Source organism: Vicia villosa, linkage group LG5 (genome assembly GCF_029867415.1).
Source record: "Vicia villosa cultivar HV-30 ecotype Madison, WI linkage group LG5, Vvil1.0, whole genome shotgun sequence".
Lineage (NCBI taxonomy): Eukaryota > Viridiplantae > Streptophyta > Magnoliopsida > Fabales > Fabaceae > Vicia > Vicia villosa.
Window position 1 is genome coordinate 157490766 of NC_081184.1, and position 9205 is coordinate 157499970.

General features: G+C 36.2%; 2 protein-coding genes across 2 annotated transcripts; one reads left to right on the forward strand and one right to left on the reverse strand.

Annotated features, from left to right (window-relative positions):
- The first annotated feature begins 681 nt into the window (after window positions 1-681).
- On the forward strand, window positions 682-5480 carry LOC131603418 (uncharacterized). Its single transcript, XM_058875716.1, has 2 exons — window positions 682-2748; window positions 4910-5480. The coding sequence occupies exons 1-2, from the start codon at window positions 2690-2692 to the stop codon at window positions 5478-5480; spliced, it is 630 nt and encodes a 209-aa protein (XP_058731699.1). The 5' UTR covers window positions 682-2689.
- A 74-nt stretch (window positions 5481-5554) lies between these two features.
- Window positions 5555-8330, reverse strand: LOC131603419 (PLASMODESMATA CALLOSE-BINDING PROTEIN 3-like). The gene is made up of 3 exons (XM_058875717.1): window positions 7786-8330; window positions 7669-7702; window positions 5555-6045 (listed from the first exon to the last, which is right to left on the reverse strand). Exons 1-3 carry the CDS (start codon window positions 8132-8134, stop codon window positions 5832-5834), a joined length of 597 nt encoding a protein of 198 aa, XP_058731700.1. The 5' UTR covers window positions 8135-8330; the 3' UTR covers window positions 5555-5831.
- Between the last annotated feature and the right edge of the window lie 875 nt (window positions 8331-9205).

Consider the following 9205-nt stretch of genomic DNA (forward strand, 5'->3'; position numbering starts at 1 on the left):
CAAAGATTTTAAGAGAGAGATATTTTATAAATGTTAGGGAAATTCGTGCAACTTTTTTTAGGGGGGGCTTTTCAAAATTAATCATTGAAATTTATTAAAAATGTAACATCTTCTGATAATATTTGAATATCTTTTATAGGGGGAATAATCTTTAAATCGCATGAATAGTAGAAGACATAAGAGTAACTTTAATAGGGATGGCAATGGGCAGGGTACTATAGTACCCGTCCTGTCATACCCCAAAATTTGCCCTCATATATTTACAAACGTCATTTACTTCGAATAAATAAATTGGCACAGTTGGTAAGAATTTGAGCGTGAATGGTACAATAGCGCGAGGTCCCGTGCTCGAGTCCCATTACTAACAATTTTTTATTTTATTTGTTACTAACTTAATTTCCGTTTTAAATTATTTTTCTTAAAATCACAAAAAAAATTGTTTTTATTTTGCAATTAATTTTTATAGCTTTTTCACTTTTTCCATAAAAAATAGAAAGATTTTAAATTCTACACCTTTTTTTACATTTTAGGTTAGTTTTTTAATTGGTTAAATATAATCATAGAAACTCAATTAAAATAATTCCTTTTATTTGGGCTTTTAGTTATTTTTAATTTTAACCTAATTTTGTATATTATAAATAGGAACAAAACCCTGATTTCAGAAAGAAACTAACAATTAACCACAAATCCTAATTCTAACCTCACACTCGTTCATATACTTGTTGATCTCTCATCATCCTCATGGGGTCGTACACAAACTTTTTTTTATTACCTGTAAATACCCAAAACAACTCTTCTACATCTTCATTCACCCAAAAAAAAAAACCTTTGTTTTTCCACCACTAACAGATTCATGTACATAAACTAAGTCCAGTACATATTTTGTATAATCTTGGGACTTTCGTTTTCAAGCGGGTGTCCATAATATCTATAACACCTACAGCTACAATACATGAATTCAGGGGGATTTTGAAAACAGAAGCAGAAGTGTTTTGTTGTTGCATATGCTCTTATCAGAAAACGCCACCTTCCAATCCCTCCATTGTCGATCCGCTCGTTGTTCTACCAACATACAGCAACTCAAAAACCTGCATATAAAACTCAATAACAACATCATCACAAATATTGAAGCCTGCACACCTTGGCCGCCGTCGCGAGTTCAACCGTGGTTTGCTCTGTTTCATACACCTCCGATGAAGCACCACCAAACGGCGCCGGATTTGCGACAAACTTCATCTTCTCCGATCCGCCAAACAACATCAATAATTTTATAACAACAACCTGCATTTTATAACAATATCTTTCCTAAATTCTAACAGATTCATTTTGATTTTCTGCAGAAAAATTACACACAAGGAACCGCCGTGTTCATCGTTCGGCCTCACCATGGATCCTTCTCCGACCAGCTCCGATACAGCGCACAACGCCGCCGCAAAAAGTGAACCGTCGCAACAATCGCGAGCGACACTGTCTGTTCCCAGCCGCCGATCCCTCCTGTCGGCGAAACAAATCGTGACCAGTCACGATGAACTCCACGAAAACGCTCCGGCCCCATACGCGACTCCGACACACCGACCTCCGCTGTAGATCTGGAACTCCGATCATCCCTGTTGCTTTCCGATTCATTCTGGGCATGATACGACGTTACCAACAGGGGAGTTTTCTTTCGATTTTGTTTTCATTTGATCCATTATTTGGTTGCTGTTTTTTATATAGAAATTAAAAGGTAAAATATTGAGAGAAAGAAAAAGGAGTGTGGAAGTTGTTTCAGGTACTGTGTTTGATCTATTGAAAATTGGAGAGAGAAGACAGATCTAACAGGTGGAGCGGTATCCCTTGTGTGTGTTTCGATTAATTTTTTAGTTATTATTAGTGTTAATTAAGGTTGTAATTAGGTCTCCCATTGGAGTTTTAACTATAGTCTTTTACTCACCCTACGTCTTGTTTCAATCAGTACTCCTATTCAATAAAATAAAATATAAAAAAATCTATAATCTATGTTAGTTTTATTTGTTTATCTTAAACACAAAAAATATAATAAATATTAACTAATGATTAATTTCTCTTTAAAATGTAAGGTTTAGATACTTGTTATTAATTTATTTTGTTGATTAATATTTGCTTCCTACCACATTCTCTTGTATTGCGAGGTACGTTCGAGTTGTTCATCTATTCATCCTCAACCTCCTCCACTAATCTCGCTAATTCCAAATCTAAGGATTCAGAGAATGCAGCACACCATAGACCTTCAAAAGTCATCACACTCAATTACACCCCCAGGTTTTAGGTTTTGTAATTAAATATTGAATTTCTTCATCGCGATTCTCTTCTCTTCTTTGTGCAATTTTCAGGGTTTACCTCCGAGGCAATCTCCGACCGCTAACCATACCCGATCAAACCAAAAGCTAAGTCCCGATTGAACCCTTATTCTATTTGTTTATCTTCCCTATTTTTTATATATACAATTAGGGTTTGTTATTAAAATGAATTGCCCATACACTCACGCCTTATTTGTTTCTTTGCTCATTCCTAATGGTCAGAGTCGATGCTTCTGGCAAACCCTTGCCCTCAACCCTGTCAGGCAAATGCCAAGCTAAGTACCTTCTCCCTATTCTATTTTTAATTTATTATCCTATTTTCTTTTGTAGTTAATGAGGTTTGCCCTCGAATTTGATAATGCACTCACTATATGTTTTCTGCCATCTTTTCCTTTTCAGGGTTTGTCAGATGCCAAAGCTACGTGTATTGGTAACCCTAACTCTAATATTTTCTGTTTTAATTTTTAATTATATTCCGCTGGTTTCAATTCCCCTCTCCTCCGCTGGTTGCAATTTCCCTTCCCCATTATTATTGTTATATTATTGTGTGGTTAGTAATCTTAGGGAGTGCAAGCCTTAAATCAATGTAGATAATTAATTATAAGATAATTTTCTAAATATAATCACGTGATTGGTGCACACACGCACGCTTTTGGGTAACCTCTCTGTTGCCTTGTTGCCTGTTGCCTGTTGCCTTTGTGTTTTTTTTTGCAGAATAAGCCAAGTCCCTCGAATACGAGGATACCTCAGCCATGTTGCCTCGATAAAAAGGTCATGAGACCCTAAAATGATGCTGCCTTCGATACACTAACATGACCTCGACCCTCGGAAGTTGCCTACGAATAAGGCTGAGGTATCTTCTGGTTGCCTACGAAAGGCTATTCTAGATCCTTCCTCTTAGACCACCTGCCCCTCTATGGCATGGGTCAGTCTTTGGGCGAACGATAATTCGACGACCCTTCAACCTCCAAACGAAAGGCTTCTTGCCCTCTTATGGCAAGGACTGACCCTTTCATTCTGAAAGGCTAAAAAGAGACCTATCATCTGAGTTTAAGGTAATTGCCCCTAATTGCCTTGCCATGCTCTATTTTCTATATTCTTTCTCAAAATTCTTCAAAAAACTGGCTACGCTCATTTTACGAGCTAAAGTCCATTTTTTCCTCTTTCATCTACATTTTCTGAAAACGAGCAAGCAAAGCAATTAAGAGCCCATGGAAAACCATGGATGCAAAGGGTGCCTTACACCTTCCCTTTGCATAAATTACCCCCCGAACTTAGATTTCTTAAAAGGTTTTTTTCTGTTTCTTTTTGCCTTTCCGAATATTGTTTGGATAAAATAAAAGTCGGTGGCGACTCTTGCTTACCGCGACATTCCGATTAATAAAAAGTCAGTTCACCGTATTACAGAACTGGCGACTCTGCTGGGGATCAAAATTAGATAAAAGAGGGGTTACCTTAAAAGTTTAGGATTCACTTAAATGTTTTCTATTGTTTGCTTTGTTTGTTTTATCTTTCAGGGGCGTTTTGGGAAAATTGAAGGACGAATCCTATTCCCGGATTCAAGAACACTTAAGATTAGGAGTGGCATAGTCATGGCGACCTCTTTCACATATGTGGGAGATGAGTCAATATGAAGTTCACGCTTGAGTTAGGACTCCATAGCATATGCACACCTTTCTCAAATGAGGGGGGTCTATGTATGTGTCTGTGGGTGCGCCGGAGCTCAAGGACCTTTAGTTACCCTTAACCCATCCTGGCCTTTAGGAACGTAGTGGGGGGACTACCCTTGACAAATGTTAAGGACTAGTCGCTACCCGATACTACAATTCAGATAGGTTCTTTCTCAAGTATCATTGCATGGTGCGAATGCATCATGTCCGAGGGTGCTTTAGAAGGGCTGACAATTCTGGATAACTTGTAGAACCCGTTGCTGAAATCTCCTTATCCATAGAAATACCCTTGGGAAGGACACCTGATCAGACTCCATGCAAGCCTTAAGTCAAAAAATTGTGTGACTTGTGTGACTTGTTTGTGTTTGCTACTAACCTTTGTTCTTTGCAGGTTTTGTTAAAAGGACGTGTTTGCCCTTACTATCTCACACTATGCCTAATGAATTGCATTCGCATAACATTCATGACATCATGACATCATAAGCATAACATGATTTAACTAACCCTTTCAAGGATCTTAGGGATTTAGGGCGCACAATTTCAGGTGCCCTTATCAAAGGTTGATCTCCTAATCAAGGGGCAAGAGGATTTACTTCCCTCTGGCCACATACCTTCCAAATCAGAGATCCCGTACCTATCAAGGGGCAAGAGGATTTATTTTCCTCTGGCCACGTATCTTCAAATTCAGAAGTATCCTGAATCAGAGGCGATGACCCACTCGATATGGTGAGCTTGATTCTTAAAGAAGGACGCTTAAAAATGAAAGCCAAGGTTCTTCAGACGAAGCTGTGACTGATTAAATTCCTAAAGTTGCTAACTAAATTCCTTAAAGATCCTTGAAAACATTTCATTTGCATTCATAACATTGCATAACAGGTTTCCTATGATGGGTTTCTCATCCTTCCTCGCTGTTTATTTCAGCATCATGAATCTCGAACAATCAGTTAAGGATCTTCAAGCTCAAAACACCGAGTTCCAAGCCTTGATTCTGAATTTGTCCAAAGGGCAAGAAGAGCTGAAAGCCATGTTGACTAAAAAGAAGAAGAAAAAGGGTAAGAAGACTCGAGTAAAAAAGCTTAGACCAATCTTGCAACTCAGGGATGCTGAAACCTCTGAAGACAGTGATGAGGATGAGCAAGATGATAATGCTAGTATCAAAACCGATGCAAAAAGTAACCACGATTCTGCCAAACTCTCTGAAGAAGAAGAGGACTATTACCATGAGGGCGAACATCCCGATGACAAATACAAGATGTTAGAAGAGCGTCTGAGAAGTGTGGAAATTCAGAAGGTACCTGGGCTGGATTTTGAAGAGCTTGGACTTGTGCCTGGGGTCGTTATTCCTCCAAAATTCAAAACTCCCGCCTTTGCTAAGTATGATGGAGTCTCTTGTCCTAAACTACACTTGAGGTCTTATGTAAGGAAGATTCTAATTGGTTTCCTCACTCAATTTACTCCCACAAGTTGCTCAAAGTCAAGTTCTAATTGGTGACAACTTATTTAAATAACTTCATCCAACTTTTTTAAATGGAAATGTAATTATCACCAATAAAAAAATGACATAGATGAAACTAAATTAAATAAAATTATTTATAAGCTGTTTTACATATAAATTGAGCTATTGAATTAAATGTGAACCCTAAAAATCAAGATTCTAATCATGATCATTAAAGGCCATTGCTACAACCCTCCTAGATGTGCATTTCCCTAGATAGCCATATATCCATCCATGTTTAACTTGTTCATAACCTTATTTGCATTAAGCAATGTTATAAACAACAAAAGGAGATCCCTTTCACTTTGTGACAAAATTGTAATTAGCCTCCTCAAGATCATGCACATGCTAAGAGATAATGGAGAGAATGAGAAGTGAGAAAAAGAAAAGTAAAAACCATGTGACATGTTGTTCCTTTGAAGGTGCTTTGGAATTGTCAATGAATGGAGCGTTCATTTCGGGAGATAAGCCACCAAAGGTTGGTGATGGAAATGTAGGTGATGACATGTTTGAGTTTGTTATTGAAGTTGATGAGGTTGGTGTGTTTGATCCTCCAGCACCACTAAAAACATTATAATAAATAAAATAGTTAGTTAGACTTTAGATTCCACATATGATATTAACAACATATAGATGTGAAACATTATAATAAAGAACCATGTATGTATGTGACTCCATCACACACTACAAGCAATGATGATTCAAGCACCACCAACATGTATGTTTATAATGATTTCTTGTTGTGTTAAAATAGGCATGGGCTTGATTGTTGCCTTGTTGCTTTATCTTTCAAGAAATGTACAAATTCACATGTATTTTTCATTCCAGCATGAGACAATCATGTTTTAAACTGAAAAGGAAACAATGTAGGACCTCTTTTGATTTTGTATTTATTTTATATTGTTTATTATTTGATCTCATTTTAGATTAAAGTATCCTGGGTAGAATAGAAAGGATTAGTCAATTTTGTGTAGGGGAGTCTAGAGATAAAATGTGGGTAAAAGGTTGATATGATGTTTTCCATATCAATGACAATTCCTCACTCCTCAGTCACTTTTAGCTCTGTAAAAGTAAATATCGTACGCTGAGCGTTGGATGGAGTGACATAGGAAAACTCGTCCAACGGTCTAAATTACCAAAGGTCACATGCATCCCCAAAGATTTGTCTAGTGTTAGATGTTTGGGTGATATAGAGTTTACTCCTCTAAAGATCCTAAGTTCGAATTCTATTAGATGCTACTATCTCCGCCTCATAATAAGTGACTCAGCTAAGCATTTCATACAGATTAAAGAAAGTGTAAAAAAGTAAAAGAGATAATATTATTTTTACTATAATAGGCTTATTATGTATTAGAAATGGTGAAATTTATAATAATTAGAGGGTAAAATTTGAAAAAATATAAATTGAAATGGGTCATTCATTTTGGAACATTATTTTATTTCAAATAGGTCACTTACTGTGGGACGGAAGGAGTAACAATTTTTATATGTGCTATGGCTTTAAAAAGGCATTCGCCTATTGAGCGGTGGAATTAGTCATCTTGTATTAGTCGATCGCAAGATCGGATACCAAAATTAAAATAAAAATAAAAAAACAAAAGGTCACATGCATTAGCCAAAGAGTATCAGCCAAATTGTGCAACCCAAAATTTTAAAATTTAGAGGGTGCGGACTTAAAATATTAGCCACCATGCAAAAGATGCAGGTAAACGAACATACTAACAGTGCGGAACAGGCATATTAGAAAATTCAGACCTAAAATCTTAGTCGCATTGGAAAAAAAAAACGGTAAAATAAATATTAAATTTATTATTTACTATTTCAATGTGATTAAAACAAGGTATTTGTAATTATAGTAAGAAAAAATGACATAAGACCTATAGACAAGTCAGTCTCATCACACCCATTACACACAAAACAGTGAAATATAACCCATTTCTAGTTCCTACCTCTATTCAGTATTCCATGTCATCTTTATCGTATTAGGTAAGCCATTAAAATCAGACAGAAGAAAAGTCACCAAAGTGAAAGCGAAAACAAAATCCATAAAAAATTCATTTCAGAATGAAATCCATTTTTTACTTCATTATCAAGAAACCTAGTTTCACTTTCGCTATTTATAGTATATACTCTCCAATATAATAATAATATAATACTAAAACATTTATTCAATTATAGAACATACCTTGTTGAAGAAGGGTACACACAAGATCCATAACCTATACACAAAAACACAAAAATGAGATCAAATAATATAAAATAAATATTAAAAAAATGTATAATGTGTGGTTGATTTTATTACTTGGATCTGTTTGAGCAATGGTGGCGGTTCCAGAAAAGTCACAAGAACCAGGAGCTCTGGCTCTTTTCTGATAGTAACTATTGAATGCATAAGAAGCATGAGCTTGAATGGTGTTAGGAAGAAAACACAGTCCATCTGGTTGAAGAGAGAGACAATCAGCACCTGCTCCACATGCATAATCCAATGCTGTTTGTAGTACATTGTAGCTTGCATCACTTCTCACCACACACCAACTTGCACTACTACTAGTACTACTAACTCCTTGACCCTTCACATTCATTGTTAGCATTACAACAATGGTTAACAATGATAATAGCAGAGAAACTGGCTTTGATGATGATGATGCCATTGGAGAATGTTTGTTGTTATATTAGGGATTTGTTTTGCTTTGGTAAAGGAAGAGAGAGAGTGAGAGAAAGTGAGAAGAAGAGAAGTGTTGAGAGGAAAAGAAAAAATGTTATATAGTCAGGGTGGTGTGGGAATGGGAATGAAATGAGAATAGAAGCAGCTTTTACTTTCTTTTTTTGTTTCTCTTTTTCTTTTTCAGGATATATAGAAAAATATTGGAAGTAAAAAAGAAAATAGAGTGACAAAATTATTATAGGTACTAATTCATACTCAAACTACAAAATTATAGATGTTCCTTTTTTTAAGGATTTATGTATTGATATGAATTAGTATGTCACAAATTAGATTAGATGGCCAAATCAATGTTTATCCTTTGTTGATGGGCTACCAATAGTTGTTTTGATTTTAGTATGTCAATGACAAACCACCACCATAGAACATGATTTTTCAACTATCAATTAATTAGTGGAAGTTATTCGGCAGCTAAGATGAAAAACATACTTTATATGTAGCCAGATAAATCAAAAATGGGAATGTATACAATAAGGGTACATATCATATAATATACTTTATAGTTATGCGCGAGATCAATATAATGATCTAATAAGCAGTTGAATTGTGGCGGAGTTTTGTTGTTAATGCGGTAAATGAAACTAACCTGTAAAGTTAATATTTCAACTTTCAAGTTTGTGTGGAAAGTGAATGGTGAAATTTCAAACGAAGGAAAGGTACTGCTACTGGTGAGCTAATTCAGACTTTTATAGAGAAGTTTTGTTAATAACAGAAATGTGAGAAGGGGGCGTGGAATTCGGATGGCATCTATTTTATCTCCCAAGGAGTCAAGCGTAAGGACTTGATTTATCTTCATCATCCTTGCCATGCTCCGCCTTTTCAAGGTGTTGTGCCTCGCGTTCTCTAGGGCCTAGGAGACCGGCCCAGAACAGTTGCCCCTAAGCCCTTGTCTGTTGAAAAGGGAAAGAGGGACGGTTTTATAATTATTACCTTTTGTGTTGCGGGAGAGACAATAAAATGGCACATGTCCCCTATTCTCACTGATCTTCCGCATAATTGT

Excerpts from the sequence above, each read along its gene's own strand:
- LOC131603418 (XM_058875716.1), top strand. The coding sequence starts at position 2,690 with ATGTTTTCTGCCATCTTTTCCTTTTCAGGGTTTGTCAGATGCCAAAGC. Across the intron at positions 2,749-4,909 it reads TGCCAAAGCTACGTGTATTG|CATCATGAATCTCGAACAAT; the intron begins GTAACCCTAACT and ends TGTTTATTTCAG.
- LOC131603419 (XM_058875717.1), bottom strand. The coding sequence starts at position 8,134 with ATGGCATCATCATCATCAAAGCCAGTTTCTCTGCTATTATCATTGTTA. Across the intron at positions 7,703-7,785 it reads CATTGCTCAAACAGATCCAA|GTTATGGATCTTGTGTGTAC; the intron begins GTAATAAAATCA and ends TTTTGTGTATAG. Across the intron at positions 6,046-7,668 it reads GTGTACCCTTCTTCAACAAG|TGGTGCTGGAGGATCAAACA; the intron begins GTATGTTCTATA and ends TAATGTTTTTAG.